Source organism: Tympanuchus pallidicinctus, unplaced genomic scaffold (genome assembly GCF_026119805.1).
Source record: "Tympanuchus pallidicinctus isolate F22 unplaced genomic scaffold, pur_lepc_1.0 scaffold9, whole genome shotgun sequence".
Classification (NCBI taxonomy): Eukaryota; Metazoa; Chordata; class Aves; order Galliformes; family Phasianidae; genus Tympanuchus; species Tympanuchus pallidicinctus.
In genome coordinates, this window is record NW_026294813.1 from 15805924 (window position 1) to 15821774 (window position 15851).

At 52.2% G+C, this 15851-nt stretch overlaps 2 protein-coding genes across 4 annotated transcripts in view; one reads left to right on the forward strand and one right to left on the reverse strand.

Moving 5' to 3' along the window:
• The window catches only part of RPP25L (ribonuclease P/MRP subunit p25 like), an 85015-nt gene that overhangs the window by 790 nt on the left and 68374 nt on the right, over positions 1–15851 (forward strand). Inside the window, exon 3 of one of the 2 annotated variants that reach the window (XR_008203174.1) lies at positions 85–754. Coding sequence is in view for 1 of the 2 variants with exons in the window: in XM_052670117.1 (XP_052526077.1) it covers positions 94–639 (546 nt within the window). In the remaining variant the exon portion in view is untranslated. Of the gene's footprint in view, positions 1–84; positions 1391–15851 lie in introns of those variants that run through there. The other variant, XM_052670117.1, reaches the window with a different exon arrangement.
• The window catches only part of DNAI1 (dynein axonemal intermediate chain 1), a 134921-nt gene continuing 124434 nt past the window's right edge, over positions 5365–15851 (reverse strand). For both annotated transcript variants that reach the window (XM_052670112.1, XM_052670111.1), the window contains one exon: positions 5365–5583. In XM_052670112.1, coding sequence (XP_052526072.1) covers positions 5458–5583 — 126 coding nt within the window. In that variant the 3' untranslated portion in view covers positions 5365–5457. The remainder of the gene's footprint in view (positions 5584–15851) is intronic.

The window sequence follows — 15851 nt, forward strand, 5'->3', positions numbered from 1 at the left end:
GCTTCTTGGTGGGTGGGAAAGCCCGCACTGATTGATTTGTATGAGCCTTAATTACAGTATTCATGGGTCCATTTTCCTTTTCAGCACAACAGAATGGAAAACTATAAGAAGACCAAAATTGTAGAGAAACCTTGTCCTCTTCCTTTCACTGACCTGCCTCCTGATATCATTGAAATGAAAGTGAAAGATGGAAGTAAAATAAGAAATCTGATGGGCTACGCCATTGGCAAGATGGAACTGGACTCAGTGAGGCAGATCCTTTTCACTGGCTCAGGCAAGGCTGTTAGCAAGACCATCACATGTGTGGAAATCATGAAAAGAAGGCTGAAAGAACTCCATCAAATCACCAAAGTGCTTTTTAAACAGATCGAGGAGATCTGGGAACCCATTGTGCCTGAGGCAGGTCTTGATGCCTTGACGGTGAAGAGAAACATTCCTGCCATATGTGTTCTGCTGAGCAAAGATGCCCTCGATCCCCAGGAGCCTGGATATCAGGCTCCAGGCTCTTTTGACGCCTTCTGGATTGAGACACTTAAAGCAGAGTCCCAGGCCCAAATGAAGAGGAAGCAGGGTGGAGGAAGGGGAACTGGCAGCATGGGAAAGCACCCTCGTGCCAGTGGAGGGCCTGGGGAGTCCTGAGTGAAGTCTTGAGACAGGGACACTTGTGGGTGTAGCTTGGGGATGTTACAGAAACCATCCAGCTGCTCTAGCTGGAAAGCTGGTGCTGAACACAGGCTTTTGGAGCTGTTAAGGGGTAGACACGAGAACTCACTGTTCTAAAATTGACAAAACTGTAGCTGTCTAAATTGTGTTTTGGCAAGTTTCCATGTCAGATGGTGCCAGGCTGCACTCCATAGCCTGTTGCTCAGGGATGAGATGGAAATACAGGATTCACCTATTTGGGCAAGGACCATTGGCATCCAGTTAGTGAGCCCAAACAGGCATTCCAGGTATGGCAGTGCTTTGCCTGAACAGGGGTGGAGGCAGCTCCTAGAGGGGAGACGTGGCCCAGCTTGGGCTGCCAGCCCGTCATCGCAACTCCTGTGTGCGGATGGTGTCGTTCTGGGCTGGATCGGCCACTTCACCTGTGCCTGAGAGGCCATCTTCTGCTCAAGCCTTCCAGTGTCCTGATGATTTAGATGTGGGACTGCAGGGATGCAACTCACTGTGTGCCAATCATCCCTTTCTGTCCTACTTTCACTTCCTCTCTGGAGCTGACAGTTACACCTCTGGCAGGAGTCAACTAAAGTCATCGCCATACTGAAACAACGTAGGCAAGGGCAAGTGCACTGAGGTGGCAATGGTAAGCTCCAGAGGATGCTTGTTTCCCCTTTCTGTTCCTTTATGATGCATAGAGATGGGTTTAAAATAAAGTTTTTAAGTGATAAAACATGTATTGTGTCTTCTTCGTTGCACTGGAGGTCACCCTCAGCATTACTGAGGGGGCTGCAGCTGCAGGCATTTTTCTCCTATAAGTGGACCCTGATGGTGGAGAAAGGTTTTCCTTTGCCATTTACCTTTTCTACCAATGGAAAAGCTGGGATGGTATTTTGGGGGGAAACTTTTTGCTGTTCTTTTTAATTTTCCTTTGAACTCTCTGGAAGAGCAGTCTTGAAAATACTTGTCCTGAATGCTACTGAATGAAGCAGGGGATAGAGCATCACATTGTGTGCCACAGCTTTGATCCTGGAGCAGCTGCTGGGCAGGAAGGAGCTGCAGGGCCATGCCATGTCCTTGTGTGGCTCTGCTGTGCCAGCATGAGCCCACAGCTGAAAGCTTGGTGACTGATGCCTGAGCTGAGTAGCAGGCTGACTAGTAGTAGCCTTTACTAACTAATTAGCAGTTCAGAGATAAATGCTAAGGAAAGATGATTGAGCATCTGATTGCACTGCCTGCATTGCAATGAGCAGCGTGTCTGTGTTTACTGTTCAACACCCTCAACTTAGAGCTAGATCCTGAAATAGCCCTTACAATCCTTCCTTGTGGCAGCACTCCCCTCAGCTCCCAGTCAGAGCTGCAGAGTGAGTTTATATCTTTTGCAGTACAAAAATCGTTCCCAGGTGGATGCAGCGGCACACTGGGCTCTATCCACGGGCCGCAGTATGGAGATTCCCCAAGCGAAGCCCACCCAACGAGCGGACAGCAGAGCCAACAGAGGTGAGTGTGCTGCTGGCAGCCAGGAGAGGTCCCCAGCTGCCTTGCGGATCTGCATCCCATACCCTGCTGCCTTCTTTCTGATACGACCAAGCCATGCTGAGCTGCTCGGTGCAGAACACGAGCCGTCGGGACAGCTGCTCGGACTTCCCCTGATGCTTTGCACTGCACACGGCCACTCTGGTCCCTCGTGGGCGGACAACATAGCCGCGCATTTGCGGCCTGTGGCCCAGAGGTGGCTTTTTGGGGCACGCGTAGGCTCCAGGATGCTCAGCCCTTGCAGACTCCCTTCCTCACTGAGCTTTGCCCCTATCCAGTGGGCCTCCAGCACCGGTGCAGCATGTGCCACGTGGGTGTCCTTTACCCACAGCCACATGTGCCACACGGGTGTTCCTCAGTGTCAGCAGCCAGCGTTTCGGCCGGCCAGCCATGGGTAGCTCTGGGGCTCGAGCCGAGGCTGCACGGGGACCAGCAGCAGGGCTGGGCCACCCCATGCCTCGTCTGCACTGTGCATAGGACTTGGTGCCTCTGCGCACGGGGCTGCGCACCCCTCCCAGGGGCACTCCGCGTGCGTCCCCAGCAAGGCCATAGAGCTGCTTCATCCTCACCCCTGCTGTACTGCAGATAAGGGGCTGGGGTGTGCCTGCGCCCATGCACATACGTGTGCTCACAGCAGCCCGGGCAGCTCACGTACCACCCGGCGTCTGCGTCCGCACCGCACCGCACCGCGCGCACCAGCAGCGCGGCCCCGGCAGAGCGCGCCGAGGAGCGGGGCCAGCGCAGAGCGCTCGTCCAATGGCTGCGCGGCGCGGAGGGGCGGGGCCGCCACCAGCGGTTCTGGGCGGGGCGTCCGCAGGCCACGCCCCGCCCCCCCCCTGGAGCGGCGGGAGGCGGCGGCGGACCGGCGCCGAGCACCGGGATCGGGCGCCACTCCGCGCCGGGACAGCGAGGACCGGACGCGGCTCCGAGCGGCAGCTCCCGGGGCGGAGCGGCCGCGGCGGCGGCAGGTAACTGTGGGGCCGGGATGAGCCGGGACGGGACTTGTTGCGGGCGCGGGATGGGAAGATGTGCGTCCCTCCGGGAGGTCGCGGGCTTCGTCCCGCGGAGTCCCCTTGGGGCTGGGGATGTGCGGAGGGAGGTGGCGCAGCCCGCTTCGTGCTCCGTGCCGTCCCCTCGTGCCGGCGGTGACGGTTCTTTCTCCCCTCCAGGTGCACGGCAGAGGAGACCCCGCGTCGCCGCAGCGCCGCTGGAGGAGTCGCTCCGACGCTCCCGCGCCTCCGAGGCTGCACCGGCGCTGTCCGGGCCGCGCTGGGGTGACGCCGTCCCGCCGCCCGCCGCCAGCACCGCCGCCGTCTCCTCCGTCCCCCGCCAATGCCATCGGGCGGAGGCCGCGTCCCGAGCCGGGGGCTCCGCTTCCTCCCGCGGGGCGGCGGCGATGGGGACGGCTCTCTCCACCGGAGCGGTCGTTGCCATCTCTTTTAACTGCATCATTGCTCTGCTCATCCTCATCCTCTTCCACATCCTCTGCAAGGCCTGCAGGACCCCGTCGTGCCCCAAGAAGAGCCCGGCGTCCGACGCGGACGAAGCAAGGAACGAGGAGAAATACCTCCTGCAGCCCTGAGCGCGCGGCGATGGGGGCGGAGGGGACGCGGATCTGTGCGCAGGGACGGTGACACCGAGCGGAGCCCTTCGGCCCCGCGGTCCCGGTGTCTGGATGGCCGCGGTGATGGAGAGACGGTGGCTGGGGACGTGCACCGCCCTCGGTGTCACCTCGCATGTGGGGACAGCCCGGCTAAGGGGTCGCGCTCTGCCTTTCCCTCGGGGACAGTGGCACGTGGAGAGGCGGCCGGCAGCACCCCGCTGTGCCACGGAGCTGAGCGGGGCCAGCACAGGGCTCATCCCCTGTAGGAGGCTGCTGCGGGATGGCACCTGCCCTGGGGACCCCTGCAGCACCACAGCGACCAGAGTGGCTGCGAGGTGTGGAGAGCAGGGGGCACCCGGCATCTGCCTGCCCTGGGTTTGGTCTGAGGAGTCACCAGGGTGCAGAGGGCTACTCAGTCTGTCCGTTTGTCCTCGATCTGTCCATTAGGGTCTACTCACACCCTGCCCTCCCTGAGCTTGCCTGCATCTAGGGGCAGCTCATGGGCAGGGACTGCTGCTGCATCCTTCTCTCTGTTGCTGTCCCTTTTGCTGCCATGATGGACACCTCTGTGTGTGCGTGTTGGTTGGGGATCGCTGGCACCTCCCTGTGTCTCACTGCTGCCCACCTGAGCCCACAGAAAGATGGGGATATTTCAAAGCTGTGGGGTCAGTTCGTGTGCCTGGTGCAGCGACACTGAAGGGTCTTCCAGCCTCAGTACCCAGGGACGTGGGTGCAGACTGGACCCCTCTCTGGTGCCACAATGGCTGTGCAGGAAGGGATGTGGTCAGCATCCCCCCTGTTTTGCTTGTGGGTTTGTTGGGGCTCTGCTCTGCCCATCCAAGAGTCAAGCAATAGCCAGAGTGTGGCCCTGGGGTGCCTGGTATGCTGCAATAAGGAGGGGGGGCTGTGCTGGGAGGGATGCGGGCTGGGGTCCTTCTGCCAGGACTGGCTCCTTCCCAAATCAGGTGTAGCTAACATGTCCCTTTGCAGTTGTGGTTTTTTTGGTTTTGTTTTTTGTTTTTTTAGATCAATAAACAGATTGTAGGACCCAGGAGGTGTCTCTGAGCTCTGTCCTGCGCACGAGGACGTGGGAGGAGGCCTCATCTCCTGCCCCTGGCACTGTGTGGTACTCTGGGGCTGTCCCTCAATGTTGTGGGTGCTGTGTTGGGTCCCTCTGAGCCTCTGAACGCAGGGTGAGAAGTCCAGCCAGGTGCTTGCCTGCTGAGGCAGGCAGCAGAGTGCAGCCCTGGTGGTGGTGGTACTGTGGTTTCATCCCTACAGAGCACATGGCACGTGCAGGGGATGTATATGGGCATGGTGTACACCCGCAGCCAGGCCAAGGGCACAGCAAGTCCCTATTCCTGGCTGCACACAAGACAGTGGCAGTGTATCCCTGCTCATCAGCACGTAGCAAGGCCACTGTGGCTCCTGCTTTCAACACAGCCACATAGCAGCTGAACCCTGTGCTGCAAAGCCCTGAAACAGTAGGGTCCCATGCGTAAATGACCCATATATGGCTCCTTGGGCACTGCCCATGGCAGAACCAGGATGGCACAAACGCCACAGTCTGTCCACAGTTTCAGTGCCTCTCTTTATTCACCCAGGCACGGGGGCGAAGCACTTGCACTATGAGAGGGCAGAGCATGCTAAGCAGCTGCTGGTCAAAGCGGGGCTTTGTCCTCCTGCCCCTGGGCCCTGCCATCTGGCTCCCGCACCAGGATCAGCAGCTTGTCCAGCTTGGCGATCTCCACCTCAGGGCCCTTCTTTACCTCCTGGCCCTTCTTCTCCTGCAGGGAGAACAAAGCCAAGATGTCAGCAGAGAGGGATTGAGAGCTGAATTGTGTGGGGTATGCCTGCCTGTCCCTACCTTTTGAGCCCAAAGTGGTGGGAGCTGTGTAGCTCAGCATTTATCTTGCTGTGTTCCTCCAAAGCAGCATCTGCTGCCATATCCCCATGGCTCAACACTGACAACATGGCTCTGACCTCATCCTTGTTTTTGATCTTAGGGGAAGCTCATTTTTGCCCAGTGTGACTTGGAGCACCCCAGGAAGCAGAAAACATGGGTGAACACAGTGCTAGAGAGGTGGCACGGGTCCCTGAACCATGGTAGAGCCATGGAGACACCACCACCCTGGGCTGTGAGCACAGAGCCCTGTGCCTGCTCCTGGCAGCACTGCGTGGGGATGCTCTGCAGTGGCTGAGAGAGCAGAATGCAGCACATGAACAAGGAGGCTGCTTGCTTTCTTCTCGCCCTGCTTAGGAAAGATCCCCTCCTCAGCTAGGACAAGGCTGCATGGTTTTCATTTTCCCAGCTCACAGATCACATCTTGGGACAGGGCTGGCTTGCATTAACTCTGCAAACTGAGCAACGCCCTTCCTGGCTGTGCTCCGGGCACTCAGAACGATGTTTGTGCTAATGGCCCACGTCACAGCTGAGCATCTCTCTAAGCAGGAGCGTTCGGATAAACACAGCTGCTCGGGGTATTTCAGGACTTAGCTATTTCTGCAGAAAAGCTGCTTTGCTGTGTGACAGCGTGCAGAACCCTCCCTTTGGTACCCTGCATAGCACACAGCACCGCGCATGGGCCCTCGGGATGGGAGAAGAGGGCTTTGCTTTGCTGGAAAAGGGAGAAGCTGGGATGTTCCTGTCACCCTGCTGCTATCCTTGAACACCAGTGGGGTCCCTGTCTGACAACTCTTTGCAAAGTCCTTTTTGGGGCACTGGACCAGAAAGAGATTTCCCATCACACATTCTTGCTGGGGTGGTTCTTCCAGGCTGGCCTCCTGCAGATTTCGTGGCATTCACTCCCCTGTGCTCCAAGGAGCAGCAGCTCTCAAAGCTGTTAGCAGCATCCCTGGGCTCACAGAAGCATCACCACCCGTGCGACTGCAACTCCTCACCTGTGATGGATGGCAATGAACTGATGGGGTCTGTCCAGTGTCTGCTCCCTGCCTGCAAGGCATGGGTTCACGGGGAGCTGGGGCAGAGCATCACCCCCATGGAGCCAACAGATGTAGAGCTAAACTTACATGGGAAGTCTGTCCCCAAGGAGCTCATCAAACGGGTACTGGAGCTGCTCACAGCATCATTTGCATCGGTTTTATTGTTAATGCTTCCCAGCAAGAGAGCAAAATGCTCTTGGAGGAAACAGCAATAGGGATGAGTTAGGAATGACTCTACTGCTGTGCATGCCTGTACACTGAAGATGCCAAGCCCCTACACTGTCCTACACTCACTTCACTCTACACTCAGGCTCTCCTCTGGCTCTCCAGGGTGGGAAACTGAGACAAGGGGCAGTGTGGGCACTACTGCTGCTGCACCCTGCATGGTTCTCTGCGGGGAGGTGACCATGCAGAGTGTGGAAGATGACTGAGGGCTGAGAACAAAGATCAGGACTGGGACCAGCACCAGCTGTTTGAAGACCCCAGCCCCAGTGCTCAGAGTCCCAGCACCCCTCATGCTGGCACAAGCTGAGCCCTGCATCCAGGATTTGGGAGTCATATACACTGGAGACACTGTGCTTTGGCTGATGCCCTCATTCCCTTGCTGAACAGTAAACTGCCAAGTTAATAAAACTCTCCCATAAAACTCATGATGCTGGCACTTCTCAGCATCTTTTTTTTTTTTTTTCCCCATTGGTGGAATAATCATAAAACATCTGCTGTAAGTTTTCTCTTTAACAAAGCAAAACATATCTGTATTTTAAAGTAGCAAGAAAGTTAACCATGCTGGCACAAATATCAGTGGAAAATTCCTTACAGCTTTCCCAGGAGCAGAGGGGACCTGTCCCTGCTGAAGGGTGGCCAAGGTGGTGCTTCCAGTTCCTGCCATTCTCAACAGAGTGGGATGACTGGACACAGCATCCTGGTGACCCAGGACCATTGGCACAGGCTGCCCAGCAGGGTGGTGGAGTCGCCATCCCTGGAAGTTTTCAAGTAATGTGGAAATGTGGCGCTGAGGGACACAGTTAGCAGGCATAGTAGGGGGTGCTGGGTGGGACTAGATGATCTGAGTGGTCTTTTCCAACCTTGATGATTCTGTGATTCTATGACTGCCATGCAAAAGGTGTGCAAGTACTTACAGAATAAGAAAGGGCTGAGGAGCTTCAAGAAGTCACTAATGGGGCTGAGCGAAGCCCCCAGCCTTATTACCCTCAGTGGAAAGGCACACGGTCTGCCAGGCCTTCAGAGGTACTTTGCTTCTGGAGAACACCTTTCATTGCTCCTTCTGCCCTGCTCAGGGACAGGTCAAGGTGACACCTCCAGGGTGATGGCTCCTCCATAAGCAAAACATGCCAGCAACAGGATGGGAGAATTCAATACATGAAAGCAAATAGATTTCTCTGGAACCTTTCTGTTGAGAAGACAAAGAAAACCAAACTCCTTTCTGAACAAAGCTCTCTGGTGCACTAACCTAATATGTACTGAAAGGTTATGATAAGATCTGCACATCCCAAGTGTCCAAAACCTCCACCATGGCCCCATTGCTATCTGCTGCTGTGATGTAAGGTAGAGATCACACTACACTGTGGCAGGACCACGTGGGGCTCTTGAGGTGCCATCTACCTGCGGCAGCAAGGTGCTCTGCAATCACAGAGAACCTCAAGCCACACTTGCAGCTAGATTTGACAGCATTGCTCCTAGCCCTCAGAAGGATTAGCTGACTGACTAGAGATAAGGATTTAGGCTTATTTTGCTACTGTTTGGAAATAAATGACGCAGGAAATGTTCTACTTGTGGGGAATGAAACTGGCAGCAAAGCCCAGGGGATGGCTGGGTTATTCAGACGTCAGCAGCCAGGCAGGATCTCGGGGCTTTTTGCTTCCCACAACAAAGATGCTCATCCTGCCAGCTTCAGCTAAAACCTGTCTTGCTCAGGGCGAGCCCCCCTCCTTTCTGCCGCTCACATATTTGACTCAGAGATAGCATCTGTAAAAGGCTGTATCAGGACACAGCTGGGAATCCAGGTCTGATGGCCACAGGTGACCCTGGAAGCTGACAGTGAATCTACTGGAACCAGCAAAGACATCATGATGGGAGCAATTGCCTAGCTCAAGATCCACTGTGCCATCTGCCAGGGAAGGTGCAGGAGCAAGGTTTAGCTGTGTGCAAGCAGTGTTGGATCAGACCTCCGAGAGGCTGGGAGCATCCCAAGGCATATACAAAGACCATGTACATCTGTGGAGTAAGAAAGGAACAGTCCCAGGCCCTGCTGTTTGAGTAGAGAAAGAAGAGTTTGGGCTTTCAGCCATGCTGAATGCTCTCTCAGAGGCATAAGCAACCTCTCTGACACACCACTAATTTAGGTACCTAAATATAGCCACAAGAAGTCCACATTTAGCTGCTGTGCCAAACTTTGGAGAGCTGAAGCCAAGCACAGGCAGGGCCCCCAGAGCTCCTCTGAACCAGGCACTGCCAGTGCAGGAAACCACAAAACACATTTTTTAAAACAGTCTCTCTGCTGCCTTTACCGTATCTGTCATTTAGGGGTTTACAACAGGGATGTGGTCACGAGCCTTAGCTCAAGTATCAGCAAAATAAAATCCTTAAAGTTAAAGCTACATTTGAAAGTTACCCAGAGACATGTCAGTCTGATACAGGGCACCTAAGCACATAACCTTAACTCTGCCCTGCACTGGTGCTGCAGTGAATGAGCATCAGCAACAGGTGCTTTGCTTCTACAGGAGGACACACTGGGCTTGTCAACCACGGGGACAGTTCAGCCACAGTTCTGAGCACTGTGTGATGGAGACCAGCTCCTCAGGCATCACTGCCTTTGGTCATGAGGAAGAGTTGACAACAGCTACCTCAAAGAGAGCAGCCTGATGCTAAGATAACCTCCTCACAAGGCTCATGGAAATGATTTTCAGTCATGCTAGTTCTCAGACTTAACACTAAGCACCAAGAAAAATCCTTGTGAGGTGTGCAGGCTAATTATCTTGCGCTGAGCCATAAGGGCTTCCTAAAAGCTTTGGTCTCCACAGCAGGGGTCCTGGTGGTGCAAAACACCACTGGGACGGGGCAGAGGCAATGCATGCCCATCTCCTTTGGCTCTGGTGGTGATGGGCAGAGTATCCCCCTCCACCTTCAGACCTAGGTCCAGTCCTACTGGATTCCAACTTTGTGCAAGGCCACCAGCCTCTTCTGGGTGGGATTGATCACTTTAATGAGCCCTAAATGACACTCAGTGGGAACCGCTGTTACCCAGAGCCTGTGCTGCAATGCTATCAGACAGAAGGGCTGGTGGGTATCAGTGCCTGATGGGTTAGTTGTGGGATCTCTTGAACACAGCTTGAGACAGGGAGGAAGGAGCTCAAACTGGGTTTTAGTCAGGACTGTCCAGGCAGATCACAGGCAGGAGGCACCCTGGACTGTAGCTATACTCAGTCAGCCAGACCCATCTCTAATGGGCTCCAACATCAGTCCACCCTTTGGCCAGATCAGGGAGATGCCCTCAGGGCATCCTAAGCCACAAACCTTGATGCCAGATGGCAGGTTGCACTGTCAGTCACCTTGCAACACTTCTTTCTCAGTCAGCATCATCTCTTTTTCTTATTTCAGTTTTACTTTAGTGTCTTTGTACAACAGTTCAGTAAGCCATCACAGATTAGATTTCAATAAAGCCAAATAAATGTGGATTTGCAATTCTAGAAATACCTTGATAATGCTGTAATCTCACAGAGGATAAAACCACGAGGTCACCTGCAGTTGTATTAACAGTATATTCTAAGGAGAAGTAATGCATTTTTTTTCCTGAATATCTCTTACTCTGACTGCTACTGTTAATACACATCTCCTGCCATTGCATTTTACCTGCTCTATGAAAGTCCAGCTGCTCTTTTGCTCTTAACACTGCATTCGCTTTAAAACTTTTGTCATATCAGAATTTTAAAACAACTCATGGAAATGTTTGCACAGAGTCACGGACTCAGAGAATCACAGAATGCTTTGGGTTGGAAGGGACCTCAAAGCCCCCTCAGCCCCAACCCCTGCCATGGGCTGGTTGCCCCCACCAGCTCAAGCTGCCCAGGGCCCCATCCAACCTGGCCTCGAGCACCTCCAGGGACGGGGCACCACAGCTCTTGGGCAGCAGTGACAGGGTGTCACCACCTTCATAGGAAAGTATTCTTCCATACATCTAACATACAGCTCCTCTCTTTTAGTTAAAAGCCATTCCCCCTTGTTCTTTCACTGTGCAAAAAGCGTGTGTCCTTCCTCCTTACAAGCTCTCTTCAAGTAGTGGAAGGACACAGTGACGTCTATCGGGAGCCTTCTCTTCTCCAGGCTACATTCTTGTTTGCTACTAATGTAACATTTGTGAACTAGTGTGTGAATATACTTCACTGTGGATAAACACAATTACACTGGAAAGTGAGTTTTGCTATAAAAAGGCATGAAAATAAATATTTTCATTCCCAGGTGCCACTCATTAAATGATATTAAGTGCCAATGACATGAAAGTTGCATTGTGATTGATAGCATGGTATTGAAAGAGCTCTATCTGAAATGTAATGTCACCCACAGCACACTTCCCTTCTCTCCATGGCTGCACTTGAACTCAGGGATGCTCCAGAAATAGCACTAGGTATTTGAGCTGTGCAAACAGTTGTGTCACTGCAACCACACATCGCTGTGCGCACCTTCCAGATAATCACAGCACCCTTGGGGCAGGGCGAGCAGAAACCCTCCAGCGCCCGCTCATCCCTGGTCCATGGTAAGAGTGGCTGCTTTTAAATTGCTTCTGACAGACGCTTGTGCAACACTCGACCTTGACTTTGGGGTGCTGGCACAGCGTGCCCTGAGCAGAGGGTTTTCCTTCTCTCCTTGTTCTCCCCAGCGTATCCCTTCTGCTACAGCAGAGCAACTGCTGGCAACTGTCTGGGATCTTTTCCTACAAACCTCCCTGGTCAATTATTTCCATTTCCTTCCCCTCCCCTCCTATTTTGCTTCCATTCTCACTGAAGTGTATCCTGTTTACTTCAGACCTTGTCTCCCGTTTGCCACAAATGAAATATCTTGCATGGGTTTTCCTTCCTTCTGCAGAGGAAACAGCCCAGCAGAGATGCCACACAAACACTCACAAAAACAGGTACACTCATACTCTGGAGTATGTGGGAAGTCAGGCAAAGCTGTACTGGGACCGAGTTATGCTACAGTATGAAGATCACAGCTTCAACCTGGTCAGCAAGAAGCTGGACACAGGACAAGCTTGGGAAACACAGTCATGAAAGCTACTGGTCTTCCCTAGGACTAGGCTCTGTGACAGAGGCTGACAAGTCCCTTCCTGCCACAAGGCAGACGAGGCACAGCTGTAACTTGCTCTCAGAGCTCCTATTCAGAAGCCTTGGTGTCAGCTCTCTCCTGAAGATAGGTTTGGCACAGTGCTGCTTGCTGCAGAATGCTCACCGCTGCCGGCCAGCACATGTTGGGCTGTGTCTGAGCACACTGAGCAGCACCCTGACTGAAAAGCAGAGCTGGATCCTGTTTTTGTGTAAACTGTCCAGGCAGCTGGCAGCAGTTTTAATGACAATCCAGTCTTGAAACGCTGATTTGACTGTATCCCAACCCTTTCTACTAAGATCCCTGACATCCTGTTTAGAAAAGCATTATTAAGATCTAATTGCTTCATGCATATAATGCCATTTTATTTATAACAGAATCAGATGAGAAATGCAAGCAGTAATCAATCTCCCTGATGCTAATGCATAATCAAGGAAGGAACAGGCCATCACAGAACCACAGAACCATAGGGGTGGGATGGGGCCTCTGGAGATCATGTAGTCCAACCTGCTGCTAAAACACATTCCCTAGAGTACATTGCTTTGGGTTGCTGACCAGGATGCTGCACCTGAATTAATTTCATATGTTTGCTATTGTGTCTCTGTTGTACCAAACATAATTTCTTCATTGCCATAGATGATTTCAGTCTATCTGCTCAACCAGTGTAGCTTCTTCATATCAGAATGTTGTCCTTTCCCATTTCTAAGACGGGGATAAAAGAAGAACTGGGGAAGATCATGGAGCAGATCCTCCTGCAAGGCATGTTAAAGCGTATGCAATATGAGGAGGTAGTCAAAGACAGCCAGCATAGCTTCACCACAGGCAGATCATGCCTGAGCAGTCCGATGGCCTTCTACAACAGAATGACAGCATCAGTGGACAGAGGAAGGCAACTGATGTCATCTACCTGGGCTTTTGTAAGGTCTCTGACATGCTTCCACACCACATCCTTATTGCTAAATGGGGGAGGTATGGATTTGAAGAGTAGACTGTTCAGTGGATAAGGAATTGGTTGGATGGTCACAGCCAGATGATTGTGCTCAATGGCTCTGTGTCCAGGTGGAGGCCAGACATGAGTGGTGTCCTCCAGGGGTTCACCTTGGGACCAGTACTCTTCAACATCTTTGTCAGCAACATAGACAGTGGGAAAGAGTGCACCCTCAGCAAGTTTGTGGATGACACCAAGCTGATTGGTGCAGGGGACAAAATAGAAGAAAGAGGGACCTGAACAACCCTGAAAATTGGGTCTACATGAACCAAATGCTGTTCTGCAAGACCAAGTACTGGCTGTTGCACTTGGATCAGACATGCAATCCCAGACACGTCTATAGACTGGGAGAAGATCTTAACTGAGAGCCACTCTGCAGAGAAGAACTTGAGGGTTCTTATTGACTAAAAGCTGGATGTGATCTGGCAGAGTGCACCTGAAGCCCAGGCCAGTATTTGAAGGGAGCTTACAGGCGGGAGCGGACTGAATTTTTACATGAGGAATGGCTTTAAACTAAAAGATGGGAGATTCAGGTTAGATATACAGAAGAATACTTTCCTATGAGAGCAGTGAGGTGCTGGCACAGAGCAGCTGTGGGTGCTCCACCTCTGCAGGTGCATAATGTTGGGTTGGATGAGGACCTGGGCAGCCTGAGCTGGTGGGGGGCAATCAGCCCATGGCAAGAGGCTGCGACCGGATAGGCTTTGAGGTCTCTTCCAATCTAAGCCATTCTATGATTGTGTAAAAGTAAAGGCAAACTGCACAGAAAATTATGTGGAAGTCATTAAGGACCTTAAGACGAGCACTTCCCCGGGTAATCTCTACGGTCCCCTTAGTCTCACCAGCACCACTGATGGCAGAAGGTCAGCCAGCAACTTAGCAGCGGGCAGTGGCAGGTGTTTGACAAATAATTGTCAAATCTGAGGACTAGAAGTATCCTACTAGCAGAGTTTAACTGAAACTGATGCACACACCTAATGCATAGTGGACAGGCAAACTACATTAAAGAACAGCAGTGCTACAAAACCTGTTACCTTACTCAGGATGAAAACCTTAACATATGGGCAAGGATGTCCTGATCCTTACCCCACAACTTGTGCCACTGTAGCTGGAACAGAGGGAAATGGCTGGGACAATGCAGCTCTTCGTGGGGATGCCTCCTTGGTGGAGAAGGCAGAGGTCATACCACATCCAGGAACTGGTTCTGGCTGCAGATTCCCCAGCATGGTCAGATCAGCACTTCATAAGGGGTCACTTCTTCCCAGGTTCTTCTGTTTCTGTTCTGAGCTAAGTCAAAGCACCAATCCTCCTGGTACTGTCCAGGTGTGAAGAGCTGCCTGGAACCCAGGCATGTCGTCAGTGTGCAGGTCTGGACTGAAGCCAGAAATGTTGCACAAGAACCCAGTGATGTCTCATAATGCCTTAAGGTGGTAATGAAAGTTACCCTTTGCCATCGGTGCTGAGCCTAAACTGGCCTAGAGGATGGTGAGAACAATTGCTTTGTAGGAATAAAACTGTAGTAGTCCCCTACATCCTACTGTTTCTCTGACAAAACAGTTAACTGTGTGAATCCTGTGTGTAAAAGCTGTGAGATCTAAACACCAGAGATGCCAAAGGACGTGGTGCCTTCTCCAGGTACTCTACTGATCATGCTGGGGAGTACTCAGAATCATTTGAGAGCTGGACAAAGTAGAGCCCTGCAGGACTGAGCTCCCTGCTTTACAGCATGCCCTGCACTGTCCAAGTAACTCTGCATCAAGAACAATCCTGAAATATGTTTTCACAGCTGGCAATCAAGCAGGGAACAAAAGAAAGAAAATGGCCATTTGTACTCCAAAAATTAAATCCAAATTTAATTCCAGTAATTACACCTTCATTAACACACTATTTGCCATAAAGATGCATAAAATCCCTAAGTGAGAGCTGCAATTGCTCTGAAGGTGAAAAGAAGGTAACTGGGGAAATACTGCCCTCCCCTACCCCATAAAATCCTTAAGAAGCCTGGATCGTTTTGAATGGTTATTGCTTGTAATTTAACTCCCACAGCAATCATCTGCAAATGAGCCAGACAGCCAGAAATCCAGCGAGAGCAGCAGAAAACCTGTAACAGAGCTGATTTATTCCAGCCTCCCCTGATATAACTGCAGACAAATGCACTGTTTCCTATGTGACCATCTGGGGCTTGAGAGCTAATGCAGTGAGTACAGCTCAAGCTGAACTTCTCACCACTGAAATAACACCAAGATGGAGTCTGCAACAAGTTGCTGTGGCTGGTCCTGTCCTGTGGCACAGGATGTGAGCACGGCCAATGTGTGACATATGCAACCCTGGACCACGTGCCAGCCTCAAGGGTAGGCATGGGTTTGCTCATCAAGTTGGACTCCTTAATGCAATTCTGGGTCCTTGGACTGCAGGAACTCATTCCAAGCTCTGCACTGAAGAGGACTCTCCACATCTGGCAAACGGTCTTCGCACCTTGTGCAGGTCTTTGCTAAATTCACCACCTTCAGTCCATCTTCCCAATGTTGCAAGGTCACACAGACATATGACACAAAGTCTTTCAAAATCATTATGATCCTTACCATGCCTGCAGATCTTTTAACTCAGCCCTCTTCTGGATCACCCGTGGTGTGAATGGAAAGGTTGAAATGCTGCTGAGGTCAATAAACAACCTTCCAGACTGTGATCAAACCTCTGATAACTATTCTTTGGTGTGATTTTTCAGCATTTTATTCACTCCACTCCAGGGATAACACTCACAACCCCCTGGCTTGGCTCAGCCATGCA